This window comes from Petromyzon marinus, assembly GCF_048934315.1.
Source record: "Petromyzon marinus isolate PM22_M1 ecotype Great Lakes invasive population chromosome 84 unlocalized genomic scaffold, UKy_Petmar_22M1.pri1.0 chr84_unloc.3, whole genome shotgun sequence".
NCBI lineage: Eukaryota > Metazoa > Chordata > Hyperoartia > Petromyzontiformes > Petromyzontidae > Petromyzon > Petromyzon marinus.
This window is the reverse complement of record NW_027422640.1, coordinates 1557943-1574522: the sequence shown is the minus strand read 5'-3', so window position 1 is coordinate 1574522 and position 16580 is coordinate 1557943. Positions and strand designations below refer to the sequence as shown.

General features: G+C 46.4%; 1 protein-coding gene and 1 long non-coding RNA gene across 2 annotated transcripts in view; both read right to left on the bottom strand.

Annotated features, from left to right (window-relative positions):
- The window catches only part of LOC142908446 (uncharacterized), a 313842-nt gene that overhangs the window by 237755 nt on the left and 59507 nt on the right, over window positions 1-16580 (bottom strand). The window lies entirely within an intron of this gene.
- Window positions 1-16580, bottom strand: part of LOC142908441 (NACHT, LRR and PYD domains-containing protein 3-like) — a 49017-nt gene that overhangs the window by 4743 nt on the left and 27694 nt on the right. Inside the window, exons 5-8 of the mRNA XM_076059148.1 lie at window positions 13044-13127; window positions 12113-12199; window positions 7253-7330; window positions 6369-6455 (exon numbers count right to left, since the gene is read on the bottom strand). Of these exons, the coding sequence (XP_075915263.1) occupies window positions 6369-6455; window positions 7253-7330; window positions 12113-12199; window positions 13044-13127 (336 nt within the window). The remainder of the gene's footprint in view (window positions 1-6368; window positions 6456-7252; window positions 7331-12112; window positions 12200-13043; window positions 13128-16580) is intronic.

Below are 16580 nucleotides of genomic sequence, written 5' to 3'. Positions count from 1 at the left end.
TTCTGTAACAGCGGCTCGTGAGCGAATTCTGATGCTGACTGGGGTGTATTCAGTCGAGCGGTGACAAGGGAACCCAGGTATGTAGGATACTCCTGTAGAAGTGGGGAATCTGTGCGAGTGGAATACCTTTAATGTCCATAAAGAAGAGCTGCTTGCTGCACTGAAGGCCCCCGAGGTTATTCAGAAAAAAAGATGCTGTGGAACACCACATGGGTGATGGGACCGTGTAGAGAAAGCTCTGTATGGCTTGTAGACGAAAGGTAGAGAGTTGGCTCCGTACACACACCAGACCTTGCCCGCCCTCCCGCAGTGGCAAGGCCAAGATACCAGCAGCCACACGGTGCTTCCTCTGCGACCAGAAGAAGGCAGCTATCATTCTCTGAAGTTTTGCTATGAGGTATGCGGGTGGAGTGAGGGAAAAGAAGCGGTGCCACAAGGTGGATGCAACCAACTGATTCACCACCAGGGTTTTCCCTCTAAACGTGTGAGACTTGCGCAGGTGCCCCCATGGCTCCAGTCGTTTCCTCACCTTCTCTTCCAGCAAATCCCATTTTTCCTGCAGTGGTTTTTCTCCTGGCCCCAGGAGTACACCGAGATGGTGCAGACGCTCTTTGCTCCACGTTATTGTTTTGGCCAACTCAGGGAACCATGCTTTGTCCCACTTCCCAACAAGCAGCCCACTGCACTTCTCCCAGGAGGACGCACGCGGGGAGTAAACCTCTTGGCACTCGTGCAGCCGTTCGATGTCGTCAAAACTCAGTAAGAAGAGGAGAACGTCATCGTCATACGCTGTGAGGGTCACTGTCATACTGGGCTCCTTTAGAGTGAATCCGGTGAGTTGGCGTCGGAGTAGATGCAGAAAAGGCTCCACGACGAGGGTGTAGAGCTGTCCTGACATAGGACTGCCTTGAATGATACCTCTTCTGAAATCTATAGGAGCAATTAGTCCGCCATTAACTTTAACCAGACACTGGGCCATGTTGTACAGCAGACTAATCAATCCTATGAAGCGGGTCCCAAAACCAAACGCTTTCAGAGTGCCAAGAAGATACTGGTGATCAACCCTGTCAAAGGCTTTCTCTTGATCAAGGGAGAGAAAGGCAAGTGGAAAGTTCAAATGCTCCGACAGACTGATCAAATCTCTGACCAGGAAAATCCCATCATGGATGGTCCTCCCTGGAACAGTGTATGCCTGATCATCGGCAATAATCTTAGCCAACACCCTCTCTTAAGCCTTGCAGATGCAGCTTTCGCGAGAATCTTATAGTCTGTGCTCAGCACTGAGAGTGGACGCCAATTTTTAAGGTGTCTGAGGTCGCCCTTTTTCGGAATCAGTGTGAGCATGGCTCTCCTCCAGGACTGAGGCATCATGTTGGTCTCCACTGCTTCATCCAGCACAGCTTTGTAGTCTTTACGTATGGAGTGCCAAAAATGGTGATAAACTCCCCCGTCAGCCCATCAATCCATGGGGATTTGTTCCTGGCCAGGGCACTCACTGCCATGTCCAGGTCGCATTGTTCGACCTCTTCTTCTAGAAGGTCCCTGTCTTCTTCACTCAAAGTAGGCAGGTCCTTCCAGATTTCATTCTGGGTCACTGTGGATATATGCTCTGGAGAGAAGAGATTTTCATAGCACTGTGCTATTGTTGTAGCTATCTGATTATTGTTTGAAACAAGGACCCCCTTGTCATCAAATAAATGCTCCATGGCTTTGCGTCTACCATTCTGCTTCCCCAATGAGAAGAAAAGTGTCGAGCTGGAGTCCATATCAAGGGTATCTTTAAAACGAGAGCGTTCAAATGCCCCTTTTGCCTTTTCTTTCTGCAACCCTTTTAGACATTCTAGGGTTTCCACATATTCCTGCAGCAGGCCTGGATCGTCCCCAATCTTCCGCCTTTGCTCTAAAATATGGGGCCTGTTCTCCTGCTCACAAATTTATCGGTCAATATTTGTTGTGTTTCCCCAGGCGTACAACTGACACAGTTTTTTGATGTGTACTTTTCCTATGTCCCACCATTGTGCTAAGCTATTAAACCGATCTTTATTTCTCTGCCACTGTACCCAGAAGACCCCAAAAAGACCAGTGAAGGTGGTGTCTTGCAAAAGGGCATTATTGAAATGCCAGTATGCCGATCCCCTTGGGACCCCTCGTATTTTCATTTCAAGTAGTATTAGGCGATGATCGGCCAGTGGTGCCGCCTGAATACTGCACGACACTTTACTATTTTCAAGGTCTTTTGAGATGTGACAGTGTTCTGTCAGCTCAGGTTCTCGTAAAGGTGAAACCTCGCTGGTTTGGATGTTGCGTCTGCCACACATCTACAAGACTGCACGTGCAGAGCACATGCCGCAAGGTATTCAGGACACCGCTTTTACACAGCTCGGTGCCAGTGCGGTCGAGGACATCGAGTGTACAGTTGAAATCTCCTCCCAAAATCACACTCGTCATTCGGGATGTTTTTGAGATGGTCCTGTAACTCATTGAAAAAATTAAGTTTTTCTGCATAATTGATGGGGGTATAGATGTTTATGAGGTGGACAGAAATGTCATCAAGTTTGATCGTTATGTCGAGGGCTCTTCCCGGTACCACCTCAACCTGGTTAACTATAGTGGGTGTAAACCCTGGTGCAAATAACGTTGCAACTCCTGAAGAATAATGAGTAAGGTGACTGAAAAACAAATCACCTTTCCATTCTGTTTCCCATTTATCATCCTCGCTGGTTGTAAGATGCGTCTCCTGCACAAAGAGCACCGATGCTTTGTGTTCTTTTGCGAGAGAATGCACAAAGTGTCTCTTGAGTGGACCTCTACACCCATTTATATTAATTGCAGCTATCCGCAGTATTAAGTGTCAGTGGAGTTGTCGCCAGGTGTTTTCTATCCACGTAGTTATTTGGCTCAGGAAATACCTGATCCTCTTCCTTTCCTTCCCAGATGACGACTTTCCCTGTCTCTTGAAGTCCTGTTCAACAGGGAATAGGGAGGCTATAATTGCCTCCACATTTCGCCACCTTGACAGAGCTGCAGTCACTCGTTCTTCTGAGCCATGGACTTCATCTAAAAAGGTCCACAGCTCTGACTGTGAGAATATTGGTGCCCCTTCAGTCAGCTCAGCAGATGTCAGGTTCACTGAACTCTCTGTGCTGAGGGTTTCTTCAAATTCCTCTTCTTGGCTTCCCCCCTGAGCCCCCAGGCTTTGTGGATTTTCAGTCGTCGTGGTATCCTTCGTCGATGCATATATTGGGTGATGCCACTTGCCCCTCCACTGATGGCCCTCCATCGTCCTCGTCCTGGTCACCCCGCGTAGTTTGGGCAGTTGGGTCCTGTTTGGGCTCCTCCGTGCTCTTGGCCGCTCGCGTTTCCTGGCAGCCCTCGGCCGCCTCACTGGGCGCGTCGTCGAGGTCTGAAGTGTGGCCCTCTTCACTTGTTTCCTCCGTCACTGCACAGATTGCGTTTTCCCCCGCTTCTATTTCAGGCTCCAGATTTTCTTCAGGCGTCCTGCGCTTGAGCTTGGTTCCTGCACGGGGCTTCTTCCCTGTGCGTGTCCCACCTCTAGGGGCATATGGAATGGTGAAGACCCCGTCCTTGCCACCAGTGCTCTCCGCATCTCCCCCAGGCGTTGGTGCGATGTCAGACTCCAACCCTGGGAGATGTTTAAAGGGACTGACCTCATCCCCACTTGACTCTGGAGACAACGAAGCTGAATCCTCCATAAATTTCCTCTTCAGAGGTCCGGCTGTCAATAATGGCTGGGTGGCTGGCTGAGCCTCAGTCTCCACGGAAGTAGCTGGTGTTGGAGTGGGGTCTACCGCCATCTCGGGTGATCTCCGTGGTGAGGGACCCTCTCCTGAGTCACTTGTTGGGTGTGCTTCTTTAGCACCATTTTCCACCGTTGCCTCACTGTTGGATTGGGCATTTGCTGTCTTTGGGCAGTGTTTTTAATATACCCCTCTGCTTTGCATAGGTTGCATTTTAGCACGTCCCTGCAGTAAAACAGCCTATGGGCCCTTCCTCCATGCATGACCACAAAGGAGCCCTCCTCAAGCTGCCCATTGGGCACCAGCATGTAGACTTGTCTTCTAAAAGACAAGACATGCCACGAGGCAGGATTTTTGAGGCCCAAAGGCACACGTTGTAGGTTGGAAGTCAGCGTGCCCAACTTAGCCAGCTTATCTTGGATGTCTTTATCGGGAATGTAGGGGGGGGGGGGGGGCGTTGGATACGATTACACGTACTGATGGCGATGACAGTGGCTCTAAGGTGAGGTGCCAATTGTCAACCGTCAGCCCCTTTCTCCATGGCGGCATTTGCCACCTTTTCGGACTCCATGAAGAAAACCATCCTTCCGCTCACCTTGGAGGCATACTTTATCGAGCCTCCAGGGACGATGGCGCCCAGCGCTTCCATGTAGACTTCGAGCGGGACATCGGTGGAAGCGGATCCCAGCCTCGCGTGGAGGCTTCAGCTGCGGCTGCTGTGGGCGCTTTGCAGGCCCCAGAGACCGGCCTTGCGTAGGCGCGGTAGCTTTCGCGTACGATGTTGCGGGTCGGGTGGACATCTTCACTCGTGTGAGATGTCACACACGACTACTAAAGCAAACCTCTCTATTTTCTAAAGCCAAGAAAAAAATTAACAAAATAACAACAAGAAACGAAAAAAATGTATATAAAGATGGTCAAACCTGTGTTATGACCACCTTCTCTTAATTACTATTACTGCTGTCCACCCAAAGCTCCCCTGGAGAGGGTAAAATTACTTAAGCACACCAATAAAAATAAATGTAAACACGCTCGTAGCACAAAACAAGAGGGGTCTAAAGGGGATGTTAGCACTGCATTCAAACCGGCCGGTGTGGTACAGTGCCAACACGTGGTGTGTGTAACACGTGGAAGCACACGAGACAAAGGAACGGAAAAAAACACGAAAAACCACAAAATTCTAAAATTGCTTGAGGAACAAAGGAACTCAAAATCGAAATTAAAACAAAGAAAAGCGTGAGTATGAAATCAACTATTAAATAAAAGGAGGATTGTGCGGATAACAAAGACACCTGTACACTGCAGAGAGTGCAGCCGCGCCCTGAACAGTGAAAACAGAAAAGAACAAAGAAAGAAGGACGAAGGAAGTCTAAACAAACAAACAAACAATCTGATCACAAATTGTGTATAAAGCGAGACACTGTTGGTGAAATTACATCCCGAAAAAAGGTGAGAAAAATAAAGTTTTAGAGGTAAGGCCAGGAGCTCTGGGTGAAACACGTCTCTTGCCCCACCCTCCCCGCCCAGCCCAGCCCCACTCAGCCCCTCACCACCCTCCCCTCTCCACCCAGCCCCACCCCTCCCATTTTTGGATGCACGACGGACAGACGGAAACAATAATCCCCTGTTGGCTGGTGTAACCAGAGGTTCCTACCAGTAACACTTCACTGCATTTCACTGTAGCACTGTATATAACTGACCTTAAATTTGTTTTAATTCACTGCTCTCTTTTGCTTTCGGTTGCTGGGGTTCCAATAAATTGGATTGCAGTACAATATCTGGAAAATCACCGAGAAATGTCTATTTAACCAAAATGTAGAAGCATAAATTAGACTTACCTTTTGTTTCAAGTGCTGAAGAAAAAAATAAAGACCCCAAATCCACTTTGAGCTGCGTATAATTTATCATAAAATTCACTTTCAATAAAGAAACGTCTAATTTAAAGTGAATTTGCGAAAAATATATATTTCCGCTCGACCTTCTAAATGACGGGGCATGTGGAGTGACGTCACGCGCACGATGCAACTCCCTCATCAATAATCATGAGCGGATGACGTCACTCCACATGGAGCTTCCCCCCTCATCAATAATCATGAGGTGATGATGTCACTCATGTGGACCACGCCCCCCACTCCCTCATTAATAATCAAGAGCGGATGACGTCATTCTACATGGAGCTCCCCACCATCAATAATCATGAGTGGATGACGTCACTCATGTGGACCCCGCCCCTACTCCCTCAATAATCATGAGCGGATGACGTCACTCCACATGGAGCTCCCCCCCCCCCGTCACTTTCTGTAAAGAAACGTCTGCGAAGAGTTATTTATTTGGTTAACTTTCAATAAAGAAACGTCAAATTTAAAGCGAATCTGCGTAAAAAAAAAATTCCGCTCGACCTGCGTGAGTGTAAAAATCCACCCGCTCATGATCATTTTATTATTAATGACGGGGGGGGGGGGTGTGCGGCACGTGGAGTGACGTCACGCGCGTTACGCACATTTCTGGGCTATTATAGTAGTAATACTGTGTTTTGTGTCTGTATATGTGTGTGTATATATTTGTTTAGGTGTACTTATATAAATATGTGTGCATCAGGACATTACTCACAATAACGTCTCCAAACTCCCTTCTCTCCTAAACATCCCGTCCGCTATACGCTGGAGTCCGCTGTCTCCGATCTTGTTGTAACTCAGCCTAAACCCAGGTGGACGGGAGAAGGGACAGCGCTGACTCACTGAGCCCACGGGAACCGCGGAGTCAAACACGCGGTGAGTGAGGGACACTCACAATGGCGGTGCACGTGACCAGAGCACACACAGCAAAGATGCTGATTGTTTAATGCTTCTGTGTTAGGCATTTTATATATAATAGGTGACATTCACAAATATCAGTTTACTCACAATCATCCATTCAATTATACTGCACTGTGCCTTTATAATATGAAAAATGTTTGCATTTATATAAACACAAAGTTGCAACAGAGGATCACACACAAGTGAAGTACATTTTCATCGCAGAACACAGGGAGATGTTTACAATTAATATATCTGATACAATATGTTGTGAAAATGAATATTGCTTTAGCCTATGTGTTAAATTAAACAAATGTGTTTAAGGTTACAGTAAAACACTTTTAAAGTGGACTCGATTAAGCAGGACATTTGGGTAAGCCCGCCTCCTGTAAATGTTTTAACATGAAATAATCATTTATGGTAATTAAATTTGAGATGTCTCTATATTTTGCTTCCCTGCCCTCTACTGCCTACAGTTCATGGTGGACTCTCATACAGGCTCTATCCAGGCTGAATTCTGATTCAGTTTGGTGCATTCTGCACGATTTTGGCGTAGACAAAGATATTGCTCAGCCTTGCCATGTAGAGACAGCAAGATTGCTGTATTGACATTTAAATGTTTTCTTCACGATGCGTTGCACCAACAATTAGCACAGTTAGGGCACAGAGCACATGTGAGAAACGAACAGCAGAGCTTACCTGAGAATCTTCAAACCTGTGTTGAGGATGACACTGAGAGAGGAACCCGACTTGTCTGTCAGTGGACAGCGACGCAGGCTGCAGGGAGAGAAGAGACTGTTGGTGGGGGTAGAGGGGATAGGTGGAGGGTCTGGGCAGAGAGTGGGAGATGGTGAGGGGTGGTGAGGGGTGGTGGTGGTTGATGGGACAGTGGTTGAGGGTCGTGTTTGTTGAGATTGTGCACAAATGAACCTCATGTCAACTTTAATAGGAGCTTGCAAATAGCAATTGCAGTGTAGGTTTTTGGGTTGAATGTGATGTGTAAATGTTTACTTTGTGTATATTTGCGTTTGTCAATCTCTATGCGTGTTTGTACTTGTGTATCTTAGTGTATGTGTAGTGGGTTCACGGGACACGGAAATGGTGGAGTAGAGGCAGCACTGTTTATTCAAGCTTGGCAAGGGTTACACTGGAAGGGGTAATGGCCCCTTCACCCGTATACACGCTGGGACACCCCCTAGGCTATCTAGCCTAATTCCTGTGCTCCCAGTTCCTCCGCTACAGGCGCTAGAGGAGGCTATCTGACCTGGCCCTGGTCATGGCACAGGTCACGGCACCCCACCAACCAGACCGACCCTTAAAAGGGCTCCGGCTCTGAGGCTCTGGGGCCGCACCACTGGCTTACCCTGCCGGCCCTCAAAAGGACAGCGGTCAGGGGAGTCCCAGGGTCTATCTAGCCGGCCTTCCTTCTTCACTGGTTCTTCACTCTTGGCTCCAACACACTGCCCCAAACTCTCTAGCTCCCCGCCCTTTATACCCATACACCACTGAGGGGCGGGGCTATAGCGGACGTTGTTGTAGCCACCATGATGTGACTGTGTGTTCCCTTCCCGCAACACCCCTACATCTGCATATTTGTGTGCATGCACGTGGGAAGTAGTGGTGCAGTGGTTAGCACACTGCGCCACAAACCTGGTTCGATTGCCGCTCACGGCTAACTTCATTGATGAATATCTAAAACGGCCATGGACCTCACCTAGGTCGACTCGACCTTAATTACTACCTGGTGTAGTAAGTAAACATCAGTTGGCTGAGTGTGGTGCTGGCCTCCCAACCCCTCATGTGCCGTTCTGGCCTTCATTAGGTGTTCCCGAACAGTATATGGCCAAAAGTCTGCTAAAAGCTCTCTGTAGAATCTCTGTGCATGTATATATAGATCAAATAATCATGATTTCTCTTCGATATTGCATCATCCTATAAGCGGTCACATTTGAAAGCGTTTCATTTAACATTTCAACACAATGTAATTGAAAGGAAACCCCCAGTGACAACTGTCTGAGCACAAGGTAACTTTGCACCTGGCCTGCATATCGGCATTTCCACTACAAATCTTCCCATATCCTCTCATTCGTAATTTCCTCAGAACTTCCTCCCATTTCCGCGTCAAATAATATATACAGTACATCATACACTACAGTAAAACCTTGGATTGTGAGCATAATTCGTTCCGGAAACGTGCTTGTAATCCAAAGCACTCTATTTTATAGCGAAATTCCCCACAAAAAATAATGGAAACTCAGATAATTCGTTCCACAACCCAAAAATATTCATATAAACATGATGAATACAAAATACTGTACCTTTACATATTTTTATTTAAATTTAATATAAAGTAATCAAATGTATTCATTAAATTTAATCGTGGCTGGTGTGAGGGAGACGAGAGAGAGGAGAGGAGGAGGAGGGTTATTGTGTACGACGACTTTCACTGTCACTAACGGAATCACTGCTATTTGTTGGCTCACTAGAATATTTTCCTTATTGTGCGACTTTAACAAGGAACCTATCCAATGACACTTGCTTTTGCCTCCTTTTGAGGATTTCATTGGGGCCATTATTGCAGTACAGTTACTAAAGAACAGTCACTACACTTGGACACAAAATAAAAAAATGCTTTACGCACACATGTGGTGCCACGGCCGCGAAGCCGCTCTGCCGAGGCCGAGCCCACCACTGGGATGCCGCAGCAGCAAAGCCGTTCTGCGGACCCAGTGGCCGCGACGCCGCCACCTCCGAGCGACGGGGCCGACCCTGCTCGTCCCTCACCAACCCCCACCTGAACACACGCATACCCCCCACGTAGAGCCCCGAGGGGAGGTCACCTGGCCGGCAGGTTTTCACCCAGAAGCCCCTCATGGGATCAAGCTTCACGGTTTCCTGCGACCAGGGAATTGGGCGACCTACCCCGAGGCTAACGTGCACCGCGGCGCCGTGACCTGGATTGTAATTACATGGTCACGACAGGGGCTGCTGAGCCACCGTGTATAGAAAACATCCACACTCAACACGGGTCAGCAGGCAGGTCGAGGGTGGGGCAGAGTAACGAGCGGCAGGGAAGATATGGGGCCCTCCTCTCCGTGTAGGACGTGTGCGCTTGTTCAAAGGGGCAAAAAGCGGACGTCGGAGAGAGCACGAATCCGATTATCAAAAGAGCGGGAAATCCGGGGGACCTGATTGGATGGGAGACCAGGGGAGCGGGCAGCGCGTTGCCTTTGATGTGAGGACAATAAAAGGGGGTGAGAACCAGGGAGTGAGGGCAGTCGTGTTCTTCAAGGGGTCAAGATCGGAGGAGTGATTGCGCCAGCCATTGGATCGTCCGTGAGACGAGTCCCAACACAGCCAGGCCCCGTTCCCCACGAAGGCTACGTGCAGCATCGCCCTTCCACGGCTTCCTGCACATCAGAGTAGAGCCGCAAGTATGTAAGAGAGAGGTGAGTTTGGGCTTGATAACTAGGGGAGAGTAAGTGGAGCGAGAGGCAAGAGATACTGAGTCCCAGACCACCGGGGGATAGGCTATACCTGCCCTGCTGACCCACACTGACACGCGTAGTTTAGTTTGTTTATTCGCAGGGAATAAATCGTCAGCAGAGGATAAACCGTGTCGTGTGGTCTCTGAGTGCGAAGAGGAGGGTGGGGTGGGGTGTTCGTGAGTCGGATCGCTGGGGTGCACTGTATTTACACCCAACTGTTTGGTGGAGTGCCCTGTGTTTGCGCGCACGCGCGGTTGTTTACACGGCCTTTAAATCGGCTCCGGGGTACCTCCTCCAATTGGCTGTGCGCGCGCACGCGGGGGACGCCCCTGCCCTCTGACCCCGAGTCCCGCGCGTGCGATTGGTGTGCGGCGCCGGGCAGGTAGCGGTGTCGGGTTTCTTGGTGCCTGGGTACTTAGAATGTGTGTGGACTGACCCCGGTGGCTAAGCGCCAGCCGCGGACCATGCCTCGAGCAGCAGAGGTGAGGGTAGGAGAGCCGGAGGGAAGTAACCCTCCCCCGAGTAACGAAGAGGAGAGCCTCGGATCCCCAGGGAGCGGGGAGACGGAGGGCAGCATCCCCCCCACACACACGTGGTCACAACACTATAGTAAAGAGTACTGTATACACTCGCACGGATGTTGACTGTACGAGTGAGGCACGCCGACTGAGACCGAGCATGGGAGACGATTACCTACAATCCCGCGGCGAGAGAGCGAGAAGAACCATTGGCTCAGTTGTGATCACGTGACGCTCAGCAGACAAAGCGTATACTGTACATACTGCTCATATTGCAAGACCTTGCTCGTTTATCAAATTAATACTTATTTAAAATGTTTGCTCGTCTTGCAAAACACTCGCAGACCAAGTTACTCGCAATCCAAGGTTTTACTGTACATGCAACAAATTAAACAATAAAAATATTGCACTTATATACATTTTTCATGACTAATAACTGCAGTAATAGAAAAGTAAATATACAGCGCGATCCGGCGAAAATTGCATAGCAATTCGGGGTTCGCGAGAGCACCGATCTGACGCCTGCATCAGTCTGACGAGTGTCAAACAAAAACACAAGTTGTTGGTGTCAAACACAAGTTGTCAAACACAAGTTGTTGTCAAACACAAGTTGTTGTGTAACACAAGCTTTTGTCAAACAGAAGTTGTTGTCAAACAAACACAAGTTGTCAAACACAAGCTGTTGTTGTCAAACACAAGTTGTTGTCAAACACAAGTTGTTGTTGTCAAACATAAGTTGTTATTGTCAAACACAAGTTGTTGTCTAACACAAGTTGTTGTTGTCTAACACAAGTTGTCGTCAAACACAAGTTGTTGTCAAACACAAGTTGTTGTTGTCAAACATAAGTTGTTATTGTCAAACACAAGTTGTTGTCTAACATAAGTTGTTGTTGTCTAACACAAGTTGTTGTTGTCAAACACAAGTTGTTGCTGTCAAACACAAGTTGTTGTCAAACACAAGTTGTTGTCAAACACAAGTTGTCGTCAAACACAAGTTGTTGAACAAGAGCGTAGTACACACATCACCCCATGCAGAGTCTTCGATTTTGAAATGGTGAGTGCGGTACAGTAAAATACTGTCATGTTTTACAGGATATTTATTTAGTTTATTTGTATATTTATTTCAGCGATTATCATATCGTTAACTATTTAAAATATCATATATACAGAGCACCTATAAACATGATCTTATTGAAGAATGTGCAAAAATAAGCTATTTGAAATAATGACGCGATTATCTGGTGTTTTTGAAAACCCAGTAACCCCTTCCCTCCAAAGCCACTGGATAATTTAATTTATCTACTGTATTACCATAATATAGTTTCAAACAATATCATAGGTTAGAGTAGGTAATGTGACATTTGTAATTGTATTGTTATTTAATAGTGGTTAAAAGTTCTGCAATAAGTGTGTTTAATAAGTTAATTGATGAGTGCATAAAAATTAAGTTATAACAGACATTAAAATACAACAATATTATGCCATCTTTGTGTTTTGCATATATTTTTTTAGGTGTACTTATATAAGTGTGTGTGCATCAGGACATTACTCACTCTAACGTCTCCAAACTCCCTTCTCTCTCCAATATCCCGTCCGCTAAAAGTCGGAGGCCACTGTCTCCGATATCGTTGAGAGTCAGCCTAAACCCGGCTGGACGGGAGAAGGGACAGCGCTGACTCACTGAGCCCACGGGAACCGCGGAGTCAAACACGCGGTGAGTGTGGGACACTCACAATGGCAGTGAACATGACCAGAGCACACACGTTCATAAGCAAAGCTGCTCATTGTTTAATGCTTCTGTGTTATACATTATATATATATAACAGTTGACATTCACAAATATCAGTTTACTCACAATCATCCATTCAATTATACTGCACTGTACCTTTATAATATGAAGTGTTTGCGTTTATATAAACACAAAGTTGCAACAGAGGATCACACACAAGTGTAGTACATTTTAATCGCAGAACACAGGGAGATGTTTACAATCAATGTATCTGCTAACAATATGTTGTGAATATGAATATTGGTTTAGCCTACGTGTTAAATTTAACAAATGTGTTGAGGTTACAGTAAAATATTTATAAAATGGACTCGATTAAGCAGGCATTTTTGTGAAACCAGCCTCCCGTAAATGTTTAAATATATTATAAGAATGTTATGGTTATTAAGTGTAGGAAATGTGAGATGTCTCTAGATTTTTCTTCCCTGCCCTCTACTGCCCACAAAGTTTTCCTGTAACCCATAGCACCTATTAATGCATGGTGGCCTCCCATCCAGGCTCTATCCAGGCTCAATTTTGATTCAGTTTGGTGCATTCTGCGTGATTTGGGCGTACACAAAGATATTGCTCAGCCTTGCCATGTAGAGACAGCAAGATTGCTGGGTTTACATTTAAATGTTTACTTCACGAAGCGTTGCACCAACAATTAGCACAGTTCGTGTACAGAGCACAAGTGAGAAACTAACAGCAGAGCTTACCCGAGATTCTTCAAACCTTTGTTGGCCTTGAGGATGACACTGAGAGAGGAACCCGACTTGTCCATCAGTAAGCACCGATACAGCCTACAGGGAGAGAAGAGACGATTAGTGGGGGCAGAGAGGATGAGTGGAGGGTCTGGGCAGAGAGTGGGAGATGGTGAGGGGTGGTGAGGGGAGGTGGTGGTTGATGGGACAGTGGTTGAGGGTCGTGCTTGTGGAGATTGTGCACAAATGAACCTCGTGGCAACTTTAATAGGAGCTTGCAAATAGCAACTGCTGTTTAGGTTTTTGTTTTTGGGTTTAATGTGATGTGTGTGAATGTCTACTACGTGTGCATTAACATTTGTCCATCTCTATGCATCTTTGTACATGTGTGTCTTAGTGTATGCATGTATGTGTGCATGCACAAGGCAAGTAGTGGTGCAGTGGTTAGCACAGTGAGCCACAAACCTGGTTCGATTGCTGCTCACGGATAACTTCATTGATAAATATCTAAAACGGCCGTGGGCCTCACCTAGGTCGACTCAGCCTTAATTAGTACCTGGTGCAGTAAGTAAACATCAGTTGGCTGAGTGTGGTGCTGGCCTCCCAACCCCTCATGTGCCGTTCTGGTCTTCATTAGGTGTTCCCTAACAGTATATGACCAAAAGTCTGCTAAAGGCTCTCTGTAGAATCTCTGTGTATGTATATATAGATCAGTGGTTCTTAACCTGGGTTCGATCGAACCCCAGGGGTTCGGTGAGTCGATCTCAGGAGTTCGGCAGAGCCCCCGCCACGGAGGTCCGGACACACTTGAATTATTGTGTAAATTTGTGATGACACACACGGCCCGCTTGGCCATCACTGGCTGCAGATGATCATGCTACACTGCTTGGCCAATCAGCGCTGCGGGGAATTTAGTGCGTACTCAGTAGTCAACGTGTGACTGTTGTTGTCGTACGTCGTGTGATTTCTTTAATATTTTATCCATACTAACTATGTCGGGCAAAAGAAGAAAGTGGTCGGACGAATATGTACAACATGGATTCTCATGTATCACGGAACGTGATGGGAGTGAGCGTCCTATCTGCATGATTTGCAACGCCAAGTTGAGCAACTCTAGTCTTGCACCGGCAAAACTAAAGGAACACTTCTTGAAGCTGCATGGAGACGGGGAATACAAGAACACAACACTTGCTGAATTCAGGGTGAAGAGAGCCAGATTCGATGAAAGGGCCACTCTGCCTGCTCTTGGATTTGTACCTGTTAACAAACCGATCCTGACAGCATCGTACGAAGTTGCTTACCTGATCGCAAAGCAGGGCAAGCCACACACCATTGGTGAAACACTTGTGAAACCAGCTGCATTAAAGATGGCGAATCTGATACTCGGAACAGCGGCCGAAGGTAAATTATCCCAAATTCCCCTTTCAAATGACACCGTCAGTGACAGAATAGAAGACATGAGTAAAGACATCTTGGCTCAAGTAGTCGCGGATCTGATTTCAAGCCCGGCAAAATTCAGCCTTCAACTCGATGAAACCACAGACGTTTCTGATCTAAGCCAGCTTGCTGTTTTTGTACGCTATGTGAAAGACGACATGATAAAAGAAGTTTTTATTTTGTAAGCCTCTTACAACAACAACGAAGGCAGCCGATGTGAAGAAGCTTGTGGATGACTTCTTCAGAGACAACAATCTTTCATGGGATATGGTTTCTGCAGTTTGTACGGACGGAGCTCCAGTCATGCTGGGAAGAAAGTCTGGTTTTGGTGCGCTAGTAAAGGCCGATGCACCACACATCATTGTGACGCATTGTATTCTGCACAGGCATGCGTTGGCAACAAAAACCTTACCTCCAAAAATGGCAGAAGTATTAAAAACTGTGGTGGAATGTGTGAACTATGTGCGAAAAAGTGCTCTGAGGCACCGCATCTTCAGTGAGCTGTGTAAAGAAATGGGCTCTGAATTTGAGGTACTTCTGCTCCATTCTAATATTCGGTGGTTATCCCGGGGACAGGTGCTGAATCGTGTTTTTGCCATGCGTGTGGAATTAGCCCTGTTTTTGCAAGAGCACCAACACTGCCATGCAGATTGCTTAAAAAATCCTGAGTTTATTCTCATTTTAGCGTACATGGCTGATATATTCGCAGCTCTCAATCATCTCAATCAGCAGATGCAGGGTGGTGGAGTCAATATCATGGAAGCGGAAGAACACCTGAAGGCTTTTCAAAAAAGCTACCGTTATGGAAACGACGAACAGAGAACAATAACTTCGCAAACTTCCCGCTTCTGGACGACTGTGCAAGTAAGATCGAAGATGTGTCTGGAATCGGAGATATTTCTGTATCCACGGAACTGAAGCAAACAATTGCCACGCACTTAGATGAGCTTGCAAAGTCTCTCGACGGATATTTCCCTACAAGAGAGTCATATCCAGCATGGGTGAGACAGCCGTTCACGTTTGCTGTTGAAACAGCAGATGTCAATGATGAATTCCTCGACGAAATCATTGAAATTCAGCAGAGCCAGGTTCAACAGCAACTCTTCAGAACAACAACGCTCTCAACGTTTTGGTGTCGACAAATGAACAAGTATCCAGTTATTGCTAAGAAAGCCCTGGATTTTTTTATACCATTTGTTACAACATATCTTTGTGAGCAATCCTTTTCGAGGATGCTGGACATAAAAACGAAGAAAAGGAACAGACTTTGCTGTGAAAATGACATGAGAGTGGCACTTGCCAAGGTGAAGCCACGCATATCTGAACTGGTCTCTCAAAGGCAACAGCAGAAGTCACATTGATTTCCAGGTATGTAATTTGTTGTGAGTTTATGCATTGTGTTGGTTTTATTCTTTGAACAAGGTAATGTTCATGCACGGCTCATTTTGTGTACCAGTAAAAAACATATCTACGTCTTGAATTTGAAAAAAATCACATTTTATTTTTCACTAAAGAGGGGTTCGGTGAATGCGCATATGAAACTGGTGGGGTTCGGTACCTCCAACAAGGTTAAGAACCACTGATATAGATCAAATAATCATGATTTATTTTCGATATTGCATCATCCTATAAGCGGTCACATCTGAAAGCATTTCATTTAACATCTCATCACAATGTAATTGAAAGGAATCCCCCAGTGACAACTGTCTGAGCACAAGGTAACTTAGCACCTGGCCTGCATATCGGCATTTCCACTACAACTCTTCCCATATCCTCTCATTCCTAATTTCCTCTGAACATCCTCCAATTTCCTCGTCAAATTATATTTACAGTACATTATACACTACATACAACAACTTAAACAATTACAATACTGCACGTATATACATTTTTCATGACTAATAACTAGTCATAGAAATAGTAAATATGCAGTGCAATCCGGCAAAAATTCCGTGCAATTCGGCGTTTGCCAGAGCACCGATCTGAAGGCTGCATCAGTCCGACGATTGTCAAACACAAGTTGTTGTTGTCAAACATAAGTTGTTGTTGTCAAACACAAGTTGTTGTTGTCTAACACAAGTTGCTGTTGTCTAACACAAGTTGTTGTCAAACACA